We start from the raw sequence: 27,471 nt of genomic DNA, 5'->3' as shown, positions 1-27,471 counted from the left end.
CTCTGTGTTATTCATCAATGCTTTCACGGCTCTGACACTCAGTGGTGAAGTAAAATAAACTAAAATAAGCCCTGTTGGTGCGCTATGGAGAACACCAGATGGTGCGTCCCTCCCGTCCCTCACTTGACATGCGTCTGTCGGCTCTTCGTGACAAAGCCAGTGGGACGCTGGAGTCGGGCAGATGAGCACTTCATTGATTTCCTCGTTCGACCCCAAGGGGCCACTGTATTGTGCTTTTGTCCCAGCACCTTTGATTCATATGTTTTAATGATGAATTATTGTGCAATTATGCACCGGAGGGACAGGTGATGGGGATGGTGACATTATTCTCTCTTAAATGTCACTGCTGTTTGTCACTTTCTGAAAATGGTAGCAGGGCCAATTGTTGAAACTGACAGGGTGATTATGTAGTGGTTTGCACATATTATTCCACTGACAGCAGGGCTAATCTGATTTTGCCAGACAATATCTAGGCTATATGTCAAAGCGGAACATTCATAAAGCTCTGTCTGAACTCTGAACACAGAACTTGACTGTAATAGAATAATAAATCAGTGATTAAACTGAAGACGAGACGGCCAGTCTCCTGTTCCTCAGTGTAGAGCTTCTGTTCTGTTCCTAATGTCACAGCGCCTCCTGCTGGCTGAAGCGGATACTGCTGATCTATCTATCTATCTATCTATCTATCTATCTATCTATCTATCTATCTATCTATCTATCTATCTATCTATCTATCTATCTATCTATCTATCTATCTATCTATCTATCTATCTATCTATCTATCTATCTATCTATCTATCTATCTATCCATCTATCTCTCTGTCTGCCTGTCTGTCTGTCTATCTATCTATCTATTTCTCTGTCTGTCTGTCTGTTTGTCTATCTATCTGTCTGTCTATCTATCTATCTATCTGTCCATCTATCTCTCTGTCTGCCTGTCTGTCTGTCTATCCATCCATCCATCCATCCATCCATCTATCTGTCTGTCTGTCTGCCTGCCTGCCTGCCTATCTATCTATCTATCTATCTATCTATCTATCTATCTATCTATCTATCTATCTATCTATCTATCTATCTATCTATCTATCTATCTATCTATCTATCTATCTATCTATCTCTCTGTCTGTCTGTCTATCTATCTCTCTGTCTATCTATCTATTTCTCTGTCTGTCTGTCTGTCTATCTATCTATCTATCTATCTATCTATCTATCTATCTATCTATCTATCTATCTATCTATCTATCTATCTATCTATCTATCTATCTCTCTGTCTGTCTATCTCTCTGTCTGTCTGTCTGCCTGCATGCCTATCTATCTATCTATCTATCTATCTATCTATCTATCTATCTATCTATCTATCTATCTATCTATCTATCTATCTATCTATCTATCTATCTATCTGTCTTTCTATCTGTCTGTCTGTCTCTCTCTGTCTGTCTATCTATCTGTCTGTCTCTCTGTCCATCTATCTGTCTGTCTATCTTTCTGTCTGTCTATCTATCTGTCTCTCTCTCTCTCTCTCTCTCTGTCTGTTTGTCTGTCTATCTATCTATCTATCTATCTATCTATCTATCTATCTATCTATCTATCTATCTATCTATCTATCTATCTATCTATCTATCTATCTATCTATCTATCTATCTATCTATCTATCTATCTATCTATCTATCTATCTATCTATCTATCTATCTATCTATCTATCCTGATCAGAGAGATGCACCAAAGCGAGTGAGTACAGCTGTAACAGAATCTCCATCTGTTGAGTGAATGCGAGAGCGGTCTCAGACACAGTGTCACTGAACACCTCCATTAATTAATAATCCCATGATCTCACAGAGTTTGTCTGAACGAAGAGAGCACTTTCATCCGTTTCCAAACTTTCTCGTCAGTCAGATAAGTTGAAGAGCACACCTGACTCGGGTTACAGGGATTCTGGGTAACTTGAGCTGAGGGACCAGAGCCGTAGTGTACCGTTCCTTCAGAATGGAGATCTTCATCGTCAGGTTTATTTCAAGACGTGGACTGATTCAAGGAAGACTTGATCATCGGTTCTGCATGTGACTAACAGGACTTCTCACATCTCCTCTGTGTTAGCGGACACCTGCGGGTGGACCATCGTCTCCGGCTAACATGACGAAGCTGTTATCGGCCCAGGAGGCTGCCAGGATCTACCACACCAACTACGTGAGGAACTCCAGGGCGGTCGGCGTGCTCTGGACCATCTTCACCATCTGCTTCGCCATCATCTGCGTGGTGATCTTCATCCAGCCGTACTGGATCGGAGACAGCGTGGACACCCCTCAGTCGGGATACTTCGGGCTCTTCCACTACTGCATCGGGAACCCCATCACTGGAGAGCTGGTGTGTAAAGGCAGCGCGCTGGACTTCGGCTCCATCCCTTCGGGCGCCTTCAAAACCGCCATGTTCTTCGTCGGGATCTCTTTGCTGCTGATCGTGGGCACCATCGTTTGCTTTAGTCTGTTCTTCTTCTGCAACTCGGGCAGTGTGTACAAGATCTGCGCATGGATGCAGCTGGCAGCCTGTGAGTTTTTTATGACATAAACCTCAATAATAATTAGGGCTCTCAAACGATTAATCGCATCCAAAATAAAAGTTTGTGTTTACATAATATATGTGGGTGCACTGAGTAGAATTATTTTGTATATATAAATACACACACATGCTTGAATATATTTAAGAATATATTTTCATGTATATAGATTCTTATATAATTCATATTATATTTTTTTCTACAATATACATGCATGTGTGTGTATTATATATATAGCACACCCACATATGTTATGTAAACACAAACTTTTATTTTGGATGCGATTAATCGTTTGACAGCCCTAATAATTAAAGAATAAAATATTAAACCATAAATGAAGAAATGTAATTATATTATAGTTAGGGCTGTGCAAAGATTAATTGCGATTAAAGGTCGCACAAGGTCAGTCCTTGTCTTATTATAATATTATAAGATATTATTTATATCATAGTTTTTTTTTCTCAAGATTTTGAATTAACCTGTTTTTATATTTTAGTTTTAATTTTATGTATTCATTTTTGCTTGTGAAATATTTGCGTTTTTTTTTTTATTTGTTTCAGTTAGTTGACAAGGGAACATTTCAGATTTTTCATTTACGTTTTTCAAAAATTATTTATTGTAATTTGCAGCTTTATTTCAATTATCAAAAACAAACATCTTTTGACAGATTGTTTATCAGTACAATGGGTGTTAATGGCATATGAAGGTTATAATAAAGAACTGAACTCTTCAAAACTCGTTCATCTCGATTCTTGAGGCGGTAGAGACAGTGTTGTGAAACGCACGAGGACTTCAGCGCCCTGGATAGCTCCACATGACAGATTAGACACTGCTTTACTGTATTAGTGGAATATATTTGTACTGCTTTGTGAAATATAATGCTTTAAGTCTGGTCCCATATAATGAATCACTGAGGACACAGATAACCCTCCCATCACACCAAATTACATAACAATGCATTTGCAATGCATACTCATTAAAAGAAAGTGAGTGTGAAACTGAGAGAGTGTGTGTGTAAAGCAATATCCAGCGCAGCACCAGCTGCCCAGCAGACAGTGTATTGTCATATGAATAATGAATAATGAGTTAAGTGTGGCTGAAGTTGCCAGGCAACAGTCCTAATGCAAAGTATTTCTGAAAGTCGAGAGAGTATTTCTAACAACGATAAAAGAGAAATCAAGGTCATGCTTTTCCTCCAGTGGATATATTTCAGAGCGGGTTTGTTTTTAAGAGTTAGTTTGCTGTATGGACTCAAACATTAAAGTATACAATAATTCCTGAACAATTTACACCATTGTCTAAAGACAGATTTAATAGTAATGATCAAACTAATGGGAGTAAGGAGTAATCTGCTGTTTGGGAAGAGTAGCTATAAAAAAAAAATATAAATGAAAAATATAACTGCATTTTATTGAGAAATATCACACAAGCGAACATGCTGATGTTTTCTGAATATGATGCCCTATGAATATTGAGCTTTTATGGCTCAATAAACAGAAAATAGGTTTTAGAAATGCCATTACCTAGAAACACTAGTTTTTTATGCTCTTCAAGGATGATTTATTTGATCAAAAATTGTTTTTACGAACTTTCAACAGCCATTACTCTATTACGGTCTTCATTCTATTGTAATATGATGATTTGCTGCTCATGAAACATTTCTTATTATTATCAATGTAGAAAACTGTATTTTAAAAAGATTCTTTGATGAATCTTACTCGATGAAACTAATAAAAAGAGCATTCGTTTAAAAGATAGATCATCTTAACTGTAACATTTGTTCAATTTTATGTATCTGAATAAAAGTAATAATTTCTTTAAGTCGGATCTTTTGAACGATTCCAAACTAAAGCTGAAACTGAAAAGAAGCTGCAGAACACGAAATCCAGGGGGAGGAGTTGGATCCAGATCAAACTCCTCCCACCTTACATACACCTAAACATACCCATCTCCACCCCTGACCCCACCCCTAATCTTACCTAACCCACCCCCTGATCCCTAACCCCACCCCTAATCCTACCCGTCTCCACCCCCTGATCCCTAACCCCACCCCTAATCCTACCCGTCTCCACCCCCTGATCCCTAACCCCACCCCTAATCCTACCCGTCTCCACCCCCTGATCCCTAACCCCACCCCTAATCCTACCCGTCTCCACCCCCTGACCCCTAACCCCACCCCTAATCCTACCCGTCTCCACCCCCTGACCCCTAACCCCCACATCTCCGCCCCTGACCCCACCACTAAACTTACCTGTCTCCACCCCCTGACCCCTAACCCCCACATCTCGGCCCCCCTGACCCCACCCCTAATCTTACCCGTCTCCACCCCCTGAGCCAACCCCAGCCATCTCCACCTCCTGACCCTTAACCCTAATCTTACCCATCTCCACCCCCTGAGCCCTAACCCCACCCCCAATCCTACCCATCTCCTCCCCCTGATCCCTAACTCCACCCCTAATCTTACCCGTCTCCACCCCCTGATCCCTAACCCCACCCCTAATCCTACCCGTCTCCACCCCCTGACCCCTAACCCCCACATCTCCGCCCCTGACCCCACCACTAAACTTACCTGTCTCCACCCCCTGACCCCTAACCCCCACATCTCGGCCCCCCTGACCCCACCCCTAATCTTACCCGTCTCCACCCCCTGAGCCAACCCCAGCCATCTCCACCTCCTGACCCTTAACCCTAATCTTACCCATCTCCACCCCCTGAGCCCTAACCCCACCCCCAATCCTACCCATCTCCTCCCCCTGATCCCTAACTCCACCCCTAATCTTACCCGTCTCCACCCCCTGGCTTCTAACCCCACCGATCTCCACAACCTGATCCTAACCCCACCCCCAATCCTACCCATCTCCTCCCCCTGATCCCTAACTCCACCCCTAATCTTACCCGTCTCCACCCCCTGAGCCAACCCCACCCATCTCCACCTCCTGACCCTTAACCCTAATCTTACCCATCTCCACCCCCTGAGCCCTAACCCCACCCCCAATCCTACCCATCTCCTCCCCCTGATCCCTAACTCCACCCCTAATCTTACCCGTCTCCACCCCCTGACTTCTAACCCCACCCATCTCCACAACCTGGTCCTAACCCCACCCCTAATCTTACCCGTCTCCACCCCTGATCCCTAATCTTACCCGTCTCCACCCCCAGGCTTCTAACCCCACCCCCTAAACCTACCCATCTCCACCCCCTGATCCCTAACCCCACCCTTAAACCCAACCATCTCCATCCCCTGACCCCACCCCTAATCTTACCAATCTCCACCACCTGATCCCTAACCCCACCCTTAAACCCATCTCCATCCCCTGACCTCACCCCTAATCTTATTCAGCTCCACCCCCTGATGCCTAACCCCACCCCTAATTCTACCCATCTCCACCACCTATATATCTGGATCCAACTCCGCCCCCTGGATCTTGTGTACAATAAGGTTCTACTGGGTATTGGCGTAACAACGTAACCTGCAGAAACGGTCCCTGAAAACACATAACCGTCACTGAAAACGTCTGTCTCTGGAACAGGCGAACACAAGCGGAGTGATTCAAAGAGGGAAAAGTGCTAAACGCCGCTTAGCCAATCCAATTTGAGGACCGCAATAAACGTTGTATAGCCCATCTTTCCTAAACAAATCTTTTTGTAATATTGACCTGACTGGGCATCTTTTTGATATTCAGCGACTTGCATGGTGGTTGGTTGCATGATCTACCCGGACGGCTGGGACTCGGAGGAGGTGAAGAGGATGTGTGGGCAGCGGACGGATAAATACACACTGGGGAACTGTACGGTGCGCTGGGCGTATATCCTGGCCATCATCAGCATCATGGACTCCCTCATATTATCCTTCCTGGCCTTCGTACTGGGAAACCGGCAAGACAAACTGCTGCCAGAGGACTTCCAGGTGGATGACAAGAAAGGTATGAATCCAGAAGACTTGGGCGTGCTACTAAACGATTGACAGAAGAAATGAGCAGTGGAGCATGCATGTTTAAAATAGCATCGGTGGAGCAAGCCGGTATCTTGTGTCGTTTAGCAAAATTGAAGTCCAAAGAGACGTGCTGAATGTGCATATAGGATTTCTTTTACGTCCACGGCAGTTCTCTCTGTAATCCCAGAACCCTCTTCAAGCATGCAGTGCTAGCAAAAAGAAGTCTATTATCTGCGCCGGATGTGTGTGCACCTTTCATTAGTGCGATTATCCACTTGAACAACTCTGCAAAACACTATTTATCATGTCAATCCGGTGCTATATTCCTCATACACTGAGGTGAATGCTGTTGATAAACTAATATATCTGTGTTTTCTTTCTCTTTAGAGGAAGCATGAAGACTTCTGCACATCATCAGGCTCGACACACTATCTGTCCATCTCTGAAAGATGAAGGACAATCATCCTCGATGTCTGTAAAAGGGTGTTACCACCTTTCAGTTTACTAACATTTTTATGTAAACTTCTTAAATATATTTTATATTTTGAGACCATGGCCAAATTGAGGAATTTTGTTAAGAGCATTTGTTTAAAAAAAATCACTTTTGAGTTTAGTAAAAAATTAAATCAGTAAACCAGAAAGATCTGAGCTGATTATTATTTATGTGATATAGCAGTGACTCAAATATTTGTAATTCGTAAACTCATTCAGTGGCTTTTTCTGCTAGTTAGATGGTTTAGAGAGCGAAGGAAGAGTGAAGAAGGTTTACACTTTGCTTGGTTTGGTGAACTTTGACCTGTGAATTTGTATCACGTGTGACCATAGATCAGGGATGGGCAACCTCTCAGTCCTTCGGTCCTTATCTCCAACACTAATCTACACACATGAACAAGCTTAGCATTACGTGGTTAAATTACAACTAAACAAAAGAAAACAATGACTTTATATCCAAAATATATTTTTCTTGAATGACAGTGAAATTGGACAAACTCTACTAATTCTTTCTCTGTATGGAATGTGTGCAAAGGATTGTGGGCGATTAGAGGAGACAAACGATACACTTATAACGCATCCTTCAAAACAGGCGGAATGAAGAATGTGATGCGCAGGCTCCCTTCAAACCGAGTCAGCCGAGATACAGCCTTCGAAAACACATTTAAAAAGAATTTCATGAAATATTTTTCATAAATATAACATCTACACATCATCATAAATGATTTGCTATTAAAGGGTTAGTTCACCCAAAAATGAAAATTAAGTCATTAATTACTCACCCCCATGCTGTACCAACCCCGTAAGACCTTCGTTCGTCTTCGGAACACAAATGAAGATATTTTTGATTAAATTTGAGAGCTGTATAACTACCACATTGGCTCCTAAGGGACTGCCTCTTGACGGCCCAAAAAGTCAATGAAGAAAATGTTTAAATATCCCAAGTGACTACCGTGGCTCAACTATATGTTTATCAAGCGACGCGAATACTTTTTGTGCGAAAAAACAAACAAAAATAACGAGTTTATTCGACTATTTTTTTCTTCCTTGTAGGCCAGAACGAGACTTCCTTATAGATTTCCACGACGCATGCGCGAGATTTGCGATCTGCGTACACCAGCTTACACCACTTCAGATCGCAATTCTCGCGCATGCGTCGTGGAAATCTATAAGGAAGTCTCGTTCTGGCCTACAAGGAAGAAAAAAAATAGTCGAATAAACTCGTTATTTTTGTTTGTTTTTTCGCACAAAAAGTATTCGCGTCGCTTGATAAACATATAGTTGAGCCACGGTAGTCACTTGGGATATTTAAACATTTTCTTCATTGACTTTTTGGGCCGTCAAGAGGCAGTCCCTTAGGAGCCAATGTGGTAGTTATACAGCTCTCAAATTTAATCAAAAATATCTTCATTTGTGTTCCGAAGACGAACGAAGGTCTTACGGGGTTGGTACCGCATGGGGGTGAGTAATTAATGACTTAATTTTCATTTTTGAACTAACCCTTTAAAGCAGCTGTATGTTCACAAACCATTATAATTTAAACAGAAAAGCAAGCATACTATTTGCACAATTTGGCACGGCAGCCATCTTGTATAATAAATTAACATTCTCTTACCTAATGCAGCAAAACTAAAGTTTAATTCAAATTTTGAATGGATTATACACTCACATAAAGGATTATGAGGAACACCACACTAATACTGTGCTTGACCCCCTTTCACCTTAATTCTACGTGGCATTGATTCAACAAGCATTCTTTAGAAATGTTGGCCCATATTGATAGGATAGCCATTGAATCACTCACTCAACCAATTCGCTTAAAAGCTCAGCCATTCATGACTGAATCAAGTCTTTTTACCTTTAATTTAAATGCTCACGTCTAGTAAGAGACCATCACACACACGTTTTAGTGCCGCTCCGAATCTCCTGAATCAGAAATGTGCCTTTACAGAAATGCTATTTGTGTTGTTCTTGTAAATGGCATTATTAATAATAAAAATCTATACCTGTGCTATAATCATTCTGTGAAGACATGAAAGCACTAGCTCACGTTACAACAGTCTTCCACAAATTAAAATCAACGTGCACTTCATTTATTCAGAGAGGAAATGGGACATGCTGTTATTTCGTGATATGAATCAAAGTTAATCATGTAACACTTTACATTAAAGGATTAGTTCACTTTTGAAAAAACTTTTGCTGATAATTTACTCACCCCCATGTCATCCAAGATGTCCACGTCTTTCTTTCCTCAGTCGAAAAGAAATTTAGGTTTTTGATGAAAACATTCCAGGATTTTCTCCATATAATGGACTTCAATGGGAACCAAACGGTTCAAGGTCCAAAAGACAGTTAATAACAGTTTCAGATGCAGCTTCAAATGTCTTTAAACGACATCAGACGATGAATAAGGGTCTTATAATGCGAAACGATCGGTTATTTCAAAACTTATTCAAAAAATGTAACTTTTCTAAGGACAAATGCTAGCCTTGCTCTATTCTGTGAGGCGCGTTTGTAACGTCACATAATACGTAATTACGTTCAAAAGGTCACGGTAGCCGGAAGTTCAGAATCAAAATCGTCCGACATCGTTGTTTTTCCTTTTAATTCCTTTTTTGTAAACGGTGTTTGAGTTAGTTTGCACGTTCAACCTATGCGTTCAACTTGTAAACACTGACTCTGTACTTTCGGCTACGTCGCCCGTGACCTTTTGAACGTAATTACGTATTACGTGACGTTACAAACGCGCCTCACAGAATAGAGCAAGGCTAGCATTTGTCCTTAGAAAAGTTACATTTTTGGAATAAGTTTTGAAATAACCGATCGTTTCGCATGATAAGACCCTTATTCATCGTCTGGTATCGTTTAAAGACATTTGAAGCTGCATCTGAAACTGTTATTAACTGTCTTTTGAACCTTGGACTGTCTGGTTCCCATAGAAGTCCATTATATGGAGAAAAATCCTGGAATGTTTTCATCAAAAACCTAAATTTCTTTTCGACTGAGGAAAGAAAGACGTGGACATCTTGGATGACATGGGGGTGAGTAAATTATCAGCAAAAGTTTTTTCAAAAGTGAACTAATCCTTTAAGGTCTCATTTGTTAACATTAATTAATGCATTAACTAACAAACTAGCAATGATCAATGTACTGTATCTGTACAGCATTAATTAGCCTGGTTAATGTTAGTTCACACTGCATTAACATTAAGGGATACAACTTTGGATTTTAATATTAAAAGTATTGTTCATTGTTAGTTTGTTAACAAATGAAACCATATTGTAAAGTGTTACCGTTAACAAAGAGTATAGAAGAACAATAGGCGAAACTCTGATGCTTTTTTGGTAACAGCCACTAGGTGGCGCGGCCGCCATTTTGGGGTGAAAATTCCAACTGGAGTTACTGGACAACACCACAGATAACAGTTTTTTGAGGTAGTTTTTCTTGCATTAGTGAGTATTTCCATTTTAATCAACTTTACACCTTTACTACTATTATTAGTTACCAGCTCCACTAGGCCTGAAATATATTGTGTACGTTTTAATCCCCTGAATCGTGCTACAAACATGATGATCTTATAGAACATGATGCATTGCTATGTAACTTTAATTGCCACTTTGGACAGTGGCTGTTTTTTTTGTTGTTGTTGACATAGTCTAGCTTTAACGCTCATTAATATAAGATAAAACTGAAGAAAAAAAAACAGTTTACTGTAAAGCTATTCTATTGGTGTTATATATTTATTGTCCAACATTTACATTTTAGTACAATTACATTTATTTGCTGAATTCATTTATTTCATGGATAACTTAATTTGTAAGTAACGTTATGTGTACCTCCTGGAAACGGTCTAACGTTATTATAACTTTATGAACTGATATCACTTTATTCTTACCAGTCACACTTAATGTAGACAGTAATATAATTAATTAACTTCCCTGTCTCAAGTTATGTGGGGGGGGGGGGGGGGGGGTTTAGCCTGGTTACGTAGCAACTTCTTTTTTATCTGGTATAACGTTAACTGTTGTGAGTTAAAATAATCACCTAATCATTTCAACCTAAAAATGACCTCTGCACTGGACTAAATATATGTATAATATATGACCGCCGAGCCGCTTTCACCCCAAAATGGCGGATGCTGGTGTTGCAATGAAACGTTCTATTGGCTTTCACTTCTTGTCAATATACGTTTTTTGCCGTCAATCTAAACTACATACACTTTGAAGTCCCAAAAGCCATTTCAAAAACTTTATTTAAAGTTACTACAGAAACAATTTGAGTTCAGTGCTGAACAAGCAAAAGCAGAGACATTCATGAAAACAGAGAGCAGAGAAGCAGAGGATGATGTTTGTGATCAAGCTCAAACGAAACTGGCTTATCCAAGAGAACGCGAAGGCCTTTCAAAGTTAAACTAGGACAAAAACTAATATTGCTTGAAGCAACACTGGGAAGAAAAAGCATCAAGAGATGCACAGATTCATTTCAAGGCATCTCCGAATCAGTGATTCTTAAACATTTTTCTTAAGCCATTCATTTATAACAAAACTGTACACAAATAATGGGGCTTAAGACTGTACAACACTGATCGTGTGACGAACCAACTCTTTGGTATGAGTATGTACACAATGTGAAACGTTCTCACTGATTTTAGATTATGTTACTCAAAAAAACCTTGATCCCAAAACTCCTCCCTGGCATTCACATATTAAAGGTCATTATTACTGTTATACGACGAGTTATTCTAACCATGATAATCCTAAAATCAAAATGGGAAATTCTAACCTTTTATTTTTGCCCTCTGTGGTAAATCTACATGTGTGTGTTTCTCCTGCACTGTACGGTAGCTCACATTCAATTTGAAGACACTCACAACTTCAATAATGTCCCTTCATGCTCCCTTCATTCAGACATGGATGTGAAACCCTCTGTGAAGACAAGGAAAACATCGTTTGTTAAAACACTGAAGAAAAACTACAATCAGCTACTGAGTCCGTTTTACTCTTGCTTTTAAGAAAATGGACACCAAGTTGACAAAGTCCAACCTGTCGAGAAGACAAATCAACCCGGACACGTTTCAAACCATCCTGTGATATGACGGAAACTGATAGAAAAGTGATTGTTAGAGAAATCACCACTGAAATTACGTAAAAAAGCAACGACGAACAACTTCAGATTAGATCTGCTTGACCGGACCTTCTCGTCCTTGCGGCTAATTTCTGCCAGGACACCAGGAACGGCTCTTAAGACAGCGTCTGTCAGTGGTGAGCATTCATGAGTTCAGAGAAGTGCGCATGTGTGTGTGTGTTTGTGTGTGGTTTGGAGGGTTTTGGCCACTAGGAGGCGATCCAGGAGTGACGGAGGCATTCGGCAGCCGTGGCTCTTTTCTCTGGGATGAGGTCTAACATCGGGATGAGGAAGTCCGCGAAGTTCTGGGCTTCGTCTCGGGCCCACTCGTACTTCTCCACCAGTACGTCCTGCAAACCCCACGGTTTCAGCTTGGTGATGTGCCTTAGGTCACCTAGCACACAAACAAATGGATGGACACACCCAATTAAAAGTTAAAGTGAGAACTATAAGTTTCAGAATAGTGACATTTACGCACGCTCCCAAAAATGTTTGGCCATCCCATAAATGGCAGCGCTGACATACCTCGTTAATCAATCTATGACGAGTAAGTGAAACACATTAGCTGAGCGATTACTCATGTGACACGTGTGTCTATTGACAGATGTACCTTTCTTGGTGAAAAATTCCTTGGAGTATTTGCCATTCATGATGAGTTTACGAGGAATCTTCCCCAGCAGCTCGATAATCAACGCGATGTGATCTGTTCACAAAAGACAACCATTTACTACAAGCATTAGATGGAACTTTTAAAACTATTGACTTGAATTGGTCTGATAAAACCTTGAATGTTTGTCCTTGAATTTAGTGAACAAAACAAGTCCTATTGTACCTGTATATTAAAGAGGACATAATGGGCCTTTCTCTTTATTTGAATTTTTGAAAGAGCATATATTAACCCTCTGATGGTCTTCGTTTAGGAGTCACGTCCTGAGCATTCCCAGTCAGAAGTGACCGCCGGACACATAAAAATAAAACTTCATCCATTCCAAATTTTTTTTTTTGTGGAGGATTTAAATATATATTTGAAACAATCTTAAAAATGATTTCTTATTAAGTTTTAATTTTTTTTTTAGAAATAGTGATAAAAAAGTGTTTCCCATTCATTTCCTATGGGGGTCATTTTTGACCGAAGACCAAAATCGTGACTAATTTTTTACGACCACTTAGCATGCTCGGATCACGAACGCAATTTTTTTTGTGTTCACATCCCCAATGCCAGAAGTGTCACAAAGTTTCGTAAAATTCAGATGAAGCTGTGATTTTAAACAATTCAAAACAGATTTTTTTTAAATCTGAATTTATTGGTGTGTATGTGTATAAAAGTGTGTTTGTATGTGTGTGTGTGTGTGTGTGTGAATTTTTTGCACTCTTGATGTTGTAGAGTGTCACCCCTTTACTGCGATGTACTGTCTTTTAGAATCGTGGCCGATTTGTAGATTGTACAAAAATTCAGAGAACTTTTGTGTTTTTGTAAATTTCCCATTCAAATGTCCAAATTTCCTATGGGTTGGTCATTTTTGACCAAAGACTTAGCATGCTCGGATCATGATCTCAATTTTTTTTTGTATTCACATACCAAATGCAAGAAAAGTCACCAAGTATCATAACCTTCTGATGAAGCTGTGATTTTTTTAAAATTCAAAACTTATTCAGTCATAAGTGACCGAAGACCATCAGAGGGTTACTGATTTTGATTTTTGGGCTCTACTAGAAAAGGATTTTATGCTTGAATGTTCAAAAAACACATTATTTCACAAATATTCTCCATAGTTGTGGCTCCTCTATTCCCAGTCTGTCAGTAACACTCTGTTTAGTTCCTGTCTCTATGAAGCCCCGCCTTCTGATAAGCACAGTGTGTTCTGATTGGTCGGCTGGATCAGCGTGTTTGGGGAAATATCGACCTCAGTATATTATGTGAACCAAATTTGCTGTCCAGACTTTCAATAACCCATCTTGATCAAATCTGGACATACAAAAAAAATGATTTTTGCTGGCGGTCTGAACACAGCTTAGAGGACACAACCTCTCCAGCGATTCCCCTCCGTAATGACAGCTCAAATATTACACTGCGCTTGAGAGATGGATGCATTGGGAGTCATTTGTAAACTTGCAATGGCTCTCGTTCAAGTGCTAATTAATAGGCATAGTGTGATTTGTTCTCTCGTCGTAACTGTTTGTTCATGTGTTAGAGCTTTTTTGATTCACGGCGGGTCTGGAGAAGTTGTGTGGGCGGAATCCAAACCATGGGATTCGTATGGGCGTAAAAAACCTGGAAAAGTCATTGTCTGGAAAAGTCATGGAAATTTGTTTCACAAATATCTTTCTCTCTTATTATGACACGAACGGCTTTACATCAGCACTTGCGTCTGCACTGCACACAGTGATACAAGACTTTCGCTCAGGTTTCCGGACAATTGGCCAATCAGGACAGTGTTGCATCGTCACAAAAGTTTATCATTTGCACATCTATTTAAGTCTTGTCAATTTAAAAATTCAAGTTTTTTTTAAGTGATTCCAAGCAATATTTTTAATACAGTGCTTAACTTTTCTGTGCGCTCTCAGTCACGTCCAAATCGTGCGCACATCGCAAACAGCTCGCAAGAACCACATTTTCTGTGGCATATTGTGCTTAAATGGACAAAAACACAATTATCTCAAAATGTTGGTCTTGGTGAGTATCCTCGTCAACAAAGTTTGTTGTGTCTTCAAATGTAAACAGTCTGTTTTTAATTTACAGTGAAACTATCCAGTATTATTTCACATTTGTGCACTTATTTTTTTTTTTTGTATTTCTGTACCTGAACACTACTATTAGATCTGCCCAGTGCATAAAAACCCCAGTTCATTTCTATTTATTCTATGGTATTTATTTGTGCAACTGCTTGTAATTTATTTGTTTTTATTTTTCTGACTTTGTAAGTTCAATTCAAGCTTCCCTGTACGATATTGTGCAAAAATTACTCTAAAGTAAAAACACATACAGTACACAGAGCAATCATTTAGGATTTACCCGAGGTAATTGTATTGTTAAAAAATATATGTTTTCAATTAATTACATCATCCAAAACAAAATTCATGCCCTGGTTTAATTGCTAATATTTTTAAAACAAATTTCAACACATTCGGGCATCGCATGACGTGGGGAAACCTCTGGCACAGTCACAGCTTTAATTTATTAAAAATAGCAAGCAATCGATTAGCAATAATAGTCATTGATTTTAGATCTATGATACATTTAAACTAGGGCTGTCAGTTTAACCCGTTATTAACGGCGTTAACGCGAACACATTTTAACGGCGTTAATTTTTTTATCGCGCGATTAACGGTCTTTTTGTCCTAGCAAACTTTTTGCGCTTTGGTCGAAGAAGCAAAAAAACGTCCTCGCGCGGCGCAAGCCATTGAAATGAATGGGTTTCAGAGCGCAGCGTGAGGACGTTTTGTGCCACACACACTCGTTTCGGCTTGCGAGCCGGCCAAATAGTAACGTTACGTAAAAAATAAAATAAATAAATAAATAAACATTTGCACTAAACAAGCCAATCCACTTTTCCATGTTGATAAGAGCATTAAAATGAGAAAAAAAATAATGTAACAAAAAGAAATCAAAAGACATTTAGAATAGATAAAAATGTGCGATTAATCACGAGTTAACTGACATTAATGCGATTAATCGTGATTAATTATTTTAATCGTTTGACAGCACTAATTTAAACATGTTTTTTATTCTTATTTTGCCAGTATACAAAGACTGTCATGAATATTGCCTCAAAATAAAATGGGAAAGTCATGGAAATGTATTGGTAAAAATGTGTGTGAACCCTGGCAACCTGTGGAAGAATAATTACCTTCATCTCTGGAATAATCCTCTCCGGAGTGAGGCTCAAACAGGTAATCCCCTGTCGCCAGCTCAAATGCCTAGAAAGACACACACTTTGAGAAGACCAATATATGTGTGTGCGGACACAGCGTTCCTAGTATCCAGTTCTCTAGATGGTAGGTTGCTATCTGAAAGGCCAAACCAACCTTCTCACCCCTGCCCGAACTGAAGCCGCCACGACGTGACAAGACTCTTTCGTTACGCAGCGGGCTTGAAATGCTGATACAGATGGAGTTTAACCTCACCTTACTGTTTATTACCATAACAAAATATTAAAGAAAATTTCATTTTGGAGTACAACTTAACGGGATAATTCACCTCTGGAAAGATGAATGTGTATTTAAAATGGGTCATAAGAAATGTGAAATTATATTTGAATTTGGAGCTTTCTAGACTGAGAGAAGCCAGAAAATGTATTTTTACCACTTGTAACCAGATCAAATGGACGTGGCTGTGGTTACAAGAGGCAAAAACTATATAAATACTGTTGGTTTTCTCACACAAACCGCTCGTTTCGTGTCTTAGGCTAATGATGTGTACTTACATTTACGAGTCATTAAATCATGTTTAATCTGGACTTCTCTGTGCATGCTCTTTGAGGTGGTGACCATAGACCTCCATTATTTGACTGACAGACAAGAACACTTTGACCTAAAAATATCAAAATTGAAAATACTGTGGTAACAAAGACCTACATCTTGGATGCCCTTGAGGTAAGCTAAAACATACCAAAAATTAATTTCAAAGTGAACTATCCCCTTAGCTTCCAAAAAAAGATGGCCGACACTATGTGTTCATTCTGTGAGTGAGATCACCCTCTATGGGCGGGTTGAGGACATGCGGGACAGACCCGAATACTGACTGTAGTCTTAAGCCTCTGGACAGAACATCCTCTGATGACTCAAAATAACGATTATTGGGTCATCGGAGGATTTCCCAGACAAAAAATACATAAATCTCTCGTCTCGGGGGGATATGAGGGTGGAAAGCACGGTAATTCAGGTTTCCTGCTAATACAAAGCTTAATGCTAAATCCTGAAGTATCCCTTTAAGTATAGGGTCATTACTTTAGCAACAGGCTAACACCAAACTCAGTCAAGTTTCCACATGGAAAGCTATTTGGGTCATGGAAAGTTGGTGCTCTATACAGTGTTGTAGTCGAGACCACCTCACTCGAGTCCGAGTCTAGACCGAGACCAGAGAGAGTCGAGTCCGAGTCGAGACCGAGTCCAGTGAGGTTGATTACCTAATTTACTTTTATTTACTTAGAGAAATTCTTTTTTTTTTTTTTACTGAATTTACTTGGAGTTTAAAAAATATGATCAGTTTAGGGTAAAAAGGCCACATAGTAGGTGGTGTTAAAAGTAATTTTATTACAATTTGTCATGCGCAGTTGCACACTAGAAAATCACCAATCACTGGGCGTGTCAATCAATTTAAAGAAATATTTTATTAACATACATTAATAATCATGAAAAATATTTTTAATTGAACTCGAGTGGACTCGGGAATAAGTCCGAGTCCTAAAAAAAAAATGTTCGAGTACGAGTCAATTCCGAGTCCAAATGCACACGAGTCCATGACAAGACCAAGACCATTAAAATATGGTCTCGAGACGAGTCCGAGTCTCGAGTACTACAACACTGGCTCTATACCAGGCATCTCACTAAGAGAGACTCAAAACCTGGATGTTTTGGAACTGCACACTTCACTAGCGGAGTTTTATCCCATATATCAGAATCAAAAACAGTGTTTCTTATGTCAAACGCACCATGCAGGCTGTGCTCCAGATGTCAGCTGGGGTCCCATATCCTGATCCAATCAGCACCTCCAGAGAGCGATACTGCCGCGTCTGAATATCGTCTGTGAAGTGCTTATGCTGATGACGACAAACCAGTTAATTTAGGAGGAACCAACCACTGAAAACCCATGAAGATATCAGTAAATTCAACTAATGTATCAACCAACCAGACTAAATATAAATGACGTTCTGATTGAGCTGTTTTTTGTTATACATGTGTTGAAAACTCCAGACTCACCACCCAGCAGGCGTTTCCCAGGTCAGCGATTTTCACCTGGATCTTCTCCGAGTTCAGCGGCTCCAGGGGGTTAAGGAGCAGGTTTCCCGCAGCATTCTTAGCTGCAGTAAAACAGAAGCAGGAGAAAGACGATTTAGAGTCAATAACACACACACACACACACACTCAGTGTCGGTTCTTATGAGGTTCAGTGTTTGCTGATTTATAAAGCTTTGTAGGATGTTGAGTCTAATATAGAAGCAGCTCTCTATTAATCAATATCAGCAGCAGAATAAAAACATCTATCTGTCCGTGAACACCTGTGGTAACACACTCAGACAGACAGACAGACGCATGATTTTAGTTCTAGGAATGCCTTTAGGGGAACTAATTTAGCTCCAGTTTCAGAGTAGGGTCTAAAACAACACCATAGGAACTACCAGTGATGTTAGCATACGCTGATTGGCCGAAACACCAGCAGCCGCCATTTTTAAAGCTGTGTAAATAGTCTATATATTTACTCCACAAACTTATGCTAGGTTCACACTGAACGCGAATAGCGCGTCAAATTCGCGCCTGACGCGTGTAGTTTGACGCTTGACCACTTTGTGTTAATTCGCGCGTCAAGAGTGAAACTGACGCACGTAAAAACAAAAGTTTGAAGCGAAATGTTCATTGTTTTTATGTCGATCGAGCATTCATCAAGAGATGATAAATAAAGCCAGCCTTCAAAAGTTATTAACCTGTCCTGTGATTTTTCTCTCTCTCACGTCCAGACACGAACTTATGCACACGTATGTTGGTTGTCTTTACATCATATTAATATTTCATATAATCTAGATATGGAATGAATAACATTCAATACAAAATGAACATGTCTCGTATATTGAAATAAAGTTTTAAGTGATAAAATATTTGCTTTGCTGTGCATTAGAACCACACCAGGCATTTAGTCATATTACAAAATAATTTATTGAAGCATCCAGATACTTCACCATGTGAGCAAGCAGCTAGGCTCCTGATTGGTTAACGTGGCGCAAATTGACGCCAAAGTTCAGATTTTTAAACTTGGGCGGCAGACGCGAATTCGCGTCAAACGCTTTAATGCACAAATAGCACTAACTAAATCATTCGCGCTTAACGCGGCAGAAGTTGCTGTGCGGTCACGAAAGCTTATCGTTTGCAATGCATGCGTCTTTTAACAATGCCATTTATGAATAGGTGATTTTAAACCGCAATAAGCATCAAGAGTACTCACTCACAGTTCTGTAGACTGAACTGACTGCTTTTTCATGCCTAAATGGGCTAGAACGGTGAAATACTCATACCTGTGCCAAAATGGCCATGCATTTGCAAGTGTAAATAATAATTTGTCTGAACGGAAGTAAAGAAAACACACGAGTATAATGGATCCGTGTAGCCGGTCTTAAAGTGACAGCGTCCAAACGCACTGTTGTTATTAGTGTTGATCAAACAACAGCAAACAAAAAAAAAATCTCTCACTGCTCTTGACTGAATCGGTTTCGTAACTGTAATAAGAATACATTTATATTTAATTTTAATAGAGTTTTTTTCATATTTAAAGAATTTCTTATTTATGCTCGACATTTTTCAGTTAGGTTTATTTATCACTTTACTGGTCTTCAGTAAGCTTGAGAGTTTTTTTTTTAGGCTAGTATTAGTTTTTTAAACGATATTGAAAATGGTGATAAGAATTATGAAATTTCAAGGGTACGAAATATGTTGATATCAATATCATAAAAACCAAAAATAACTAACTATCGTTATTGTAGTGTTGCTTTCGTCAACGAAAATTATGACTAAATATCATCGTCAACGAACCTTTATCCAGTGACAAAAACGAGACGAGACGCAACGTGAATGCTGGTCATGTGATGATGACTATAACTAAATGATAACAACTATGCTAAAATGTCTCTTCATTTTTGTTGACCAAAACGAGACGAGGCGAAATGTTGTTTAACGTTTACTATGTCTTTCGTCGACTAAAACTAGACTAAAATGTCATCAGTTTTCGTTGACTAAAACTAGACTAGACTAAAAAGAGTATGAACGTGACTAAAACTAACAAAAACTAAAATGTCAGCTTGACACAAAGACTAGACTAAAACTAAAATTAAAACAGGCCGCCAAAAACTACACGTGAAGTTATCGTGAAGTAAAATTACTCATATCTTGATATAAGATTTTGATCATAACGCCCACCACTACTTCATTGAAAGCATGTTGTGTGTGAACTGTCCCTTTCCTGGATTAATACTGCCATTAAAGGAGTAGTTCACTTTTGAAAAAAACTTTTGCTGATAATTTACTCACCCTCATGTCATCCAAGTCATTCTTTTTTCAGTTGAAAAGAAATTAAGGTTTTTGATGAAAACATTCCAGGATTTTCTCTATATAATGGACTTCAATGGGGACCAAACGGTTCAAGGTCCAAATGAGAGTTTCAGTGCAAACTGTTCAAAGGGCTTTAAACGATTACAGACGATGAATAAGGGTCTTATCAAGTGAAACCATCGCTCATTTCATAAATAAAGAACAAAGTTTACGTTTTTTAAGCTCAAATGCTCGCCTTGCTCTGTTCTGTGATGCATGTTCTTCTGTTCGAACTCGTTCATCAAAATGAACAAATCTTTTTCCGAGTCAATTCATTGGTTTCGTTCATTGAATGACCCAAATGACTCGGAAAAAGATTTGTTCGTTTTGATTTCGAACAGTTTGCAGTTTTCACTGAAACTGTCTTTTGGACTTCGAAGTCCATTATATGCAGAAAAATCCTGGACTGTTTTCATCAAAAACCTTAATTTCTTTTCGACTGAAGAAATAAAGACGTGGACATCTTGGATGACATGGAGGTGAGTAAATTATCAGCAAAAGTTTTTTCAAAAGTGAACTACTCCTTCAAACACAGCAAAATCAGACGGTTTTAGTATATTAGCAAAACCAGTTCAGTGTTAGGAGACTGTAGGAAACACCAAAGGCGGAGAGAGAGAGAGAGAGAGAGAGAGAGAGAGGGAGGGCAGTTAGTAAGGCGCAAACAGAGAATTAAAGAGAGGGGCGTTCCTCCAGCGAGGGCTCCGCACTGACCGTCCTTCAGGCTCTCCTCCTCTGTGACCGCCTGCGCGCTGGGATCCACCTCCATGGTGAGGCCCACCTCCACTCTGGGGCCCTCAACAGAGCCGTTCAGCTCCGTCGTGGGGCTCTCTTGATCCTGCACCCTAGGGCACTGTGACTCAACAACGCCACAAATCAAAGGTCCATTACCGTCTGTGGCGGCAGGGGACGGAGGACTGGGCTCTTTCTCTTCGGTGCCGTTGCATGCTGGGTAAGGGTTAGTAGGGTCGGAGCCCTCGGTGCCGCTGTCGTAGGGGTTCACGGGGGTGTCGTCCTTCATCTGCTGCTGGAGATCGAGGCCCGGCTCGTCCTCGAGGCCCGGGCTGTGGCCGTTGACGCCGCCTCTGAGCTGAGACCAACCATCTGAGACTCCGTCTGGAGTGGGAAAAAGATCAAAAGGTTGGATTTCAATACAATCTCGCAGTTGAAACGCTGATTTCTCATGGCGGAAGTCTCTGAAGAGCAGCAACACCAGTCATAATTGATGAAGACAGTAGCTGGAAGCATGTTTTTTTCATAACGACTGGGATGCGAGGGGCACTACACATATTGCACAAATATTAGCGCCTACTGAGCAGAGCTAGTTAATAATGATATAATTAATTGCATTAACAACTGCTTTAGATTTACATTTAGTTTTCAAGAAAACGTATGTGATGTTTGCCTGTGCTTGACGATATAATGCTAAGGTGTTGCTGATGGATGTCAGAGCATTGCTAAGCAGTTGCTAAGGTGTTCTGAGCGCACTGATCTGCGGTTGCTAGGCGCTTGCTTACTGGGGCTAGGTAAAATTATGTTTTTTCTAATTAATTGCAATCTAATACAATCTAATAGTTTGTTAAAATCTCAGCCAGTATAATTCAATTCACAATTACTCTTTAAAAAAAACGCTTCTGTTTAGTGAATCGAAATTATTTCATTAAACAGAACCGGTAGTTTGAAATGGAATGAGGATCACCACTTTTGAAAACTAGCATAACAATAGCTGGTTTCCACATGCTTGGGAACATATTTTTGGAAATGGACAGATTTATTACCTCTAATCTCTTTATTAGACAAATGATTCCGAATCACATAGAGAGCTGGTGAATCAGAACTGAATCAGGAAGTGTGTAGCAGCTCTATTGCTTACTAGAGCCCGACCGATATTGGATTTTGAAAGCCGATACGATACAAATATTTTTGGGTTTTAAAATCCGATATTCCGATATATCGGCCGATATTTATTTATTTACTTTTTTGATTTCAGAAATGCGCAACAAAACATTAACAGATTTCCCTAACATTAGTTATTTGTAGTTATTTATGAGTTTTAACTAAAATAATATGATAATGCATTTTAAAAAGAAACTCGTTTCTTTTATTGTCCCAACAGAACAGACCGATGATAGTGGCATTAGCTAGCTTTGTGGTTAGCAAGTCTATGATGAGCCATAATTAAGCAATAGATAATGTCATATTGCAAATTGTAAAACTTACATTTTCAATAGGGCTGTGCAAAAGTTAATTGCGATTAATCGCATCCAAAATAAAAGTCTGTGTTTACATAGTATATTTGTGTGTGCTGTATATAATTATTTTGTATATAGAAATACACACACATGCATGTATATGTTTAAGAAAATGTGTTATTCCTATATAAAATATTTATATTTATAGAATATAGATTATGTATTTATATATATATACAGAATTTAAGCGCAAATAATTCTTAAATATATACATGCATGCATAGGTATTTATATATACAAAATAATTATATACAGCACACTCAAATATATTATGTAAACACAGACTTTTATTTTGGATGCGATTAATCGCAATTAACTTTTGCACAGCCCTAATTTTGAATATAACAGGCCAAGGAGAGATGATACGTCTCATTGCTGTAACTGTCACGCGCTATTAAAGAAATACTTCAGTCACATTGTCGAAAGTTAAAAGGACAGTCAGTCAACTACACTGTAACAACGTAACGTAACTATCACTAGCTAATTCCGCTTCACTCTCGGCTTATTTAACAGCAGTTAAACTGGACGTGATAGTCACAAATTTTGAGTTATTTGAGTTAAGAGAACTGATGGGGATGTTCTTTTAATTGTTATTCAAGCAATGTATGTATTGTGACCAACTCAACGAGTGTTGCCAACAGGAACGGTGTAGAGTGCCCTCTGGTGGACAAACTATACAACTCCAACACTCATGACATGGTTCAAGCGTGTTTCGTCCGTTTTTATTTTATTTTTGAAATATTCATTTATCTGCCATTATAACTGCCGATACCGATAGTTTGGAAAATGCCTAATATCGGCCGATAATATCGGTCTGCCGATATATCGGTCTGACTCTATTGCTTACCAGCCCAAGTCAAGCCAAGCCTTGCTCTAACCATACTAATCCTAATAATCAAGTGTCTCCCTCACCCAGCGTGCCCTCGGCTGTGATGTCATGCAGTGTGTGACCGCTGGGGACTGATGGGGTGCTGTCGGGCGTCTCCGTTTCATCCTCCTCTTCCTCAGGCCCTTTCTCCAGTCCTTCGATCTCCAGAATCCTCTTCTCCAAGAGCTCAGCCTGACGCTTCTGTTTCTTCTTCATCTTTTTCTTCTTGTTCTTGGACATTTTGGCCATCTGAAGGAGACAATCCATCGAGACGAATTTGAGTTTTATTTGAATAACAGATGTGGAAGAGTAAACGTGTGAATCGACTCCGGGGAACACTCACTTGTTTGGGGGCTGGAGCTGTACTCACTGCAGTGGAGGAAGAGGAAGAAAACACAAGACAACATCAGCATCTTGTTGCGCACAATCAACATCATGAAGCTACACAGAGTTCAAAAGTAGTGCACATGAGCTTCTCCAGAGATTCACACTGTGGGAATTTGTCATCCTTCAGTTGTTTAGATGAGCACATGAGTCACTGCTCTCCATTTAGAAACATCCCGCAGACTTTACGTCACTCCGAATAATATATCAATGGAGATGTTCAATGCTGAGAGGTAGCACTCTTTAGTTACAGCTAAATAAACCTGCACACGATCTCATAAAATCACATCAATAACAATATTTTGTAAGTAACAGAGCATTCATGAACTCCCTGATCCAGTTGAAATGTTTTCGACCAATACATGTCCAGAACCGTTACAGTTATTTGTGATTTCTAGCCAATAAAAACACATTTTAAGAATAACTAGATATTCCTATTCTTTATACATTACAGTTCCATTCTGTTTGGGGCGCAGTATGTTATTGCATTTTTTTTTAAATAAGCCTTAAAATGTCATTCATTCCTGTGAATAGATAAAAATATGGACATTTTGCAAGATATTTAAAGGGGTCATGAAATGTTCTTGATATTCAAACAAATAAGAGGTTCCTTTACAATAAAAACATACTGCAAGTTTCAGAACTCAAAACGAACTTTCCAGTTTAAAATATGAATTATTCTCCTCTACCATTGTACCTTTTAACCCTATAAGGACGGATTGGGCGGTAGCGCCCAAAAAAACATACTTTTACAAATGTGTACTTATCTTAAAACAGTGATAACCGGATACCCGGAGAGACCCGGCTTTTATACACACCGTCAAAGGCCAATGAAATCGATGTTGTTTGGCAGATTCACAAGCAACAACCGATGGAAAAATTGCAGATGGAGAAATGTTTTTCTTACCCAATCAGGAAAAGGTTACCATGACGTATTCTAGCAAATCGAGGACTCTGTAGCCCTGCAAGGGGTCGTACTATATAGTAAGGGATATGACGCAAACAGCGTCGAGTGGAGGAGGAGACGACAGAAAGCGAATGGACGCGTATATATATATATATTAGAGCCCGACCGATAAAGGATTTTGAAGGCCGATACCGATACAAATATTTTTAGGTTTTAAAATCCGATATATCGACCGATATATATATATATTTTTTTTTCTCAGAAACGCGCAACAAAACATTAACAGATTTCCCTAACATAGTTATTTGTAGTTATTTATGAGTTTTAACTAAAATAATATGATAAAGCATTTTAAAAAGAAACTTGTTTCTTTTATTGTCACAACATAACAGAGGAAGATCTAAATATATTAAAGTTCTGATAAATAAAATAATAATTAGTCTCTACATTGCCTTATAAGCTACCTTATAATTACAATGTCAGGTTAGCCAGTCTGTGATGAGCCATAATTTAGCAATAGATAACGTCATACTGCAAATTGTAAAACATACATTTTCAATTTAACAGGCCAAGGAGAGATGATTGAAGCGTGTTTCGTCTGTTTTTATTTTATTTTTGAAATATTCATTTATTGGCCATTATAACCGATAGTTTGAAAATGTCTAATATATATATATATATATATATATATACACACACACACACACAATTATAGCATTATTTATTATTTTAGCTCTTTTATGATGGCAAGCAGTAAAGGATTTACGGTGGAACAGGCTCAATTACTGGAGAGTGACGAGGAGAAAGCATTGCTTAGAAAATTCTAAGCATTCCTAAGAAAAACGCCTGGGACTATTTGTAAATAAAGTTAGATTTCTCATTGTTCTTTACACATTTTATTTAACAATTCCACATGTCTGTCAAGCAAAGGCTTTGACAAATATATTTTTTGTCCAAAAACTATTCACTATTTTTGTGCGATGTGTAATTTTCAAAATTTCCGTTTTTGAAATTCTCTAGTATTTTGTACATTTTTCAGTCATACTTCCTTTATAAACACATCACATGCATGCTTATGTTCGCTTAGGGTCTTCTGAATGCATAGATACCAAACACATAGTGTTGCATCTCCATTACATATAGTTTATAAGCCCAAATGTAAAAATAGAGAAAATGGACCCAGAGGGTTAATCAAGATGTGCTCTGAACAACTCATGTCTGTCCATCAATCGCAGGCGCGCTACTGATGTTGGATGTAAGACCATCAGTAGATGTAAAGTAGAGAGTAAAAACGAGGATGGAAAAATTATAATTTTTTTTTTTTACAAATATTGAACCTTTTTTATGCACTTTGCAAACCTAATAAACTAATTCCAAGAAACATAACATAAAAATGAGCCCTTCAATATTTTGGGTATTTGTATATGTTTCATCAGCATTTTAGCTTGATTACTGACCCTAGTGGGAACTCTATTGATAATCTAAACGTTGTTTCTGAAATGTTGTAGATCTTGGGGTCACCTGCGGATCCAGATGGAGGTGGAGCTCCAGATTTCTGCCACTCTGTGGCCTCCGCCGCCAGTCTCTTGACATACGCCTCATTCACATCCATCAGGATGTTCTCTGGCTTTATATCAGTGTGAATGATCTTACACTTGGTGTGCAGGTAGTCCAGGCCTTGCAAAACCTAGAGAGAGAGAGAAAACCCAGTTGTTAATTGCATTTGACCTTCTGTACAACCAAACTATACGACAATGAATGAAAAATATGCACCTGTCGAATAATGCTCTTGACACACGGCAGAGGCAGGCCCTGATAGTTAGACTTAATAATCCACTTCAGCAGATGGTGGCCGAGGACTTCAAACACCATACACACATCTGACAGAGCATGTTAAAGGGAAATGATGCTGAACGTATCTCTGGAGCTCTTCAGGAACACAAGCCAAAAGCTCCAGCTCACTGCGAGCTGTCCTCCAAAAATAAGAGAGCTGAATCTGGGCAAAGCGCCGAGTCTCACAGCTGTGGATCAAGAGATTGAGCTGCGCCTAAAAGCAAATATAGAATACACTGGAAACACACCAGTGGACGTCTCACGGAGATTTATGCATGTACAGTGGTGTGAATAAGTTTGGACACCCATGCTAAAGTTGCCTAAAAAGAGGAATAAAAAATCATCTTTTGGATATTAATCTTAATGCCTTAATTAGAAAAATGAGGAAAACTCCAACCTTTAAGGACACCAATTTTTTTTGTGAAAGAATAATGTATCATACATAAATAAATGTTTTTCCTTAAAATACAGGGTGCATAAGTCACGGCACCCCTATGTTAAATTCCCATAGAGTCAGGCAGATTTTTATTTTCAAAAGCCAGTTATTTCATGGATCCAGAATAATATGCATATTTTAATTCCAAAGGCCAAGGGAACTTTATCAGGATACATATTATCCTGGATCCATGAAATAACTGGCTTTTAAAAATAAAAATCTGCCTGGCTCTATGGGAATTTAACATACGGGTGCCGTGACTTATGCACCCTGTATTTTAAGGAAAAACATTTATTTATGTATGATCCATTATTCATTCACAAAGAAAATTGGTGTCCTTAAAGGTTGGAGTTTTCCTCATTTTTCTAATTAAGGCATTAAGATCAATATCCAAAAGA

The 27,471-nt window shown here is 39.1% G+C and overlaps 2 protein-coding genes across 5 annotated transcripts in view; one reads left to right on the top strand and one right to left on the bottom strand.

Moving 5' to 3' along the window:
• The first annotated feature begins 1,991 nt into the window (after positions 1–1,991).
• On the top strand, positions 1,992–6,955 carry lhfpl5a (LHFPL tetraspan subfamily member 5a). The gene is made up of 3 exons (XM_039663243.2): positions 1,992–2,542; positions 6,235–6,474; positions 6,873–6,955. Exons 1-3 carry the CDS (start codon positions 2,131–2,133, stop codon positions 6,881–6,883), a joined length of 663 nt encoding a protein of 220 aa, XP_039519177.1. The 5' UTR covers positions 1,992–2,130; the 3' UTR covers positions 6,884–6,955.
• A 4,256-nt stretch (positions 6,956–11,211) lies between these two features.
• Positions 11,212–27,471, bottom strand: part of srpk1b (SRSF protein kinase 1b) — a 55,202-nt gene continuing 38,942 nt past the window's right edge. For 3 of the 4 annotated variants that reach the window (XM_039663346.2, XM_089124880.1, XM_089124879.1), the window contains 10 exons: positions 26,578–26,684; positions 26,326–26,491; positions 23,857–23,882; positions 23,558–23,762; positions 21,108–21,509; positions 18,021–18,121; positions 17,753–17,860; positions 15,950–16,019; positions 12,712–12,804; positions 11,212–12,495 (listed from right to left, as the gene is read on the bottom strand). In XM_039663346.2, the coding sequence (XP_039519280.2) occupies positions 12,311–12,495; positions 12,712–12,804; positions 15,950–16,019; positions 17,753–17,860; positions 18,021–18,121; positions 21,108–21,509; positions 23,558–23,762; positions 23,857–23,882; positions 26,326–26,491; positions 26,578–26,684 (1,463 nt within the window). In that variant the 3' untranslated portion in view covers positions 11,212–12,310. The remainder of the gene's footprint in view (positions 12,496–12,711; positions 12,805–15,949; positions 16,020–17,752; positions 17,861–18,020; positions 18,122–21,107; positions 21,510–23,557; positions 23,763–23,856; positions 23,883–26,325; positions 26,492–26,577; positions 26,685–27,471) is intronic. The other variant, XM_089124881.1, reaches the window with a different exon arrangement.

The sequence above is a fragment of the Pimephales promelas genome, chromosome 21 (assembly GCF_988280905.1).
Source record: "Pimephales promelas chromosome 21, fPimPro1.hap1.1, whole genome shotgun sequence".
Lineage (NCBI taxonomy): Eukaryota > Metazoa > Chordata > Actinopteri > Cypriniformes > Leuciscidae > Pimephales > Pimephales promelas.
This window is presented reverse-complemented; position numbering and strand designations above follow the sequence as displayed.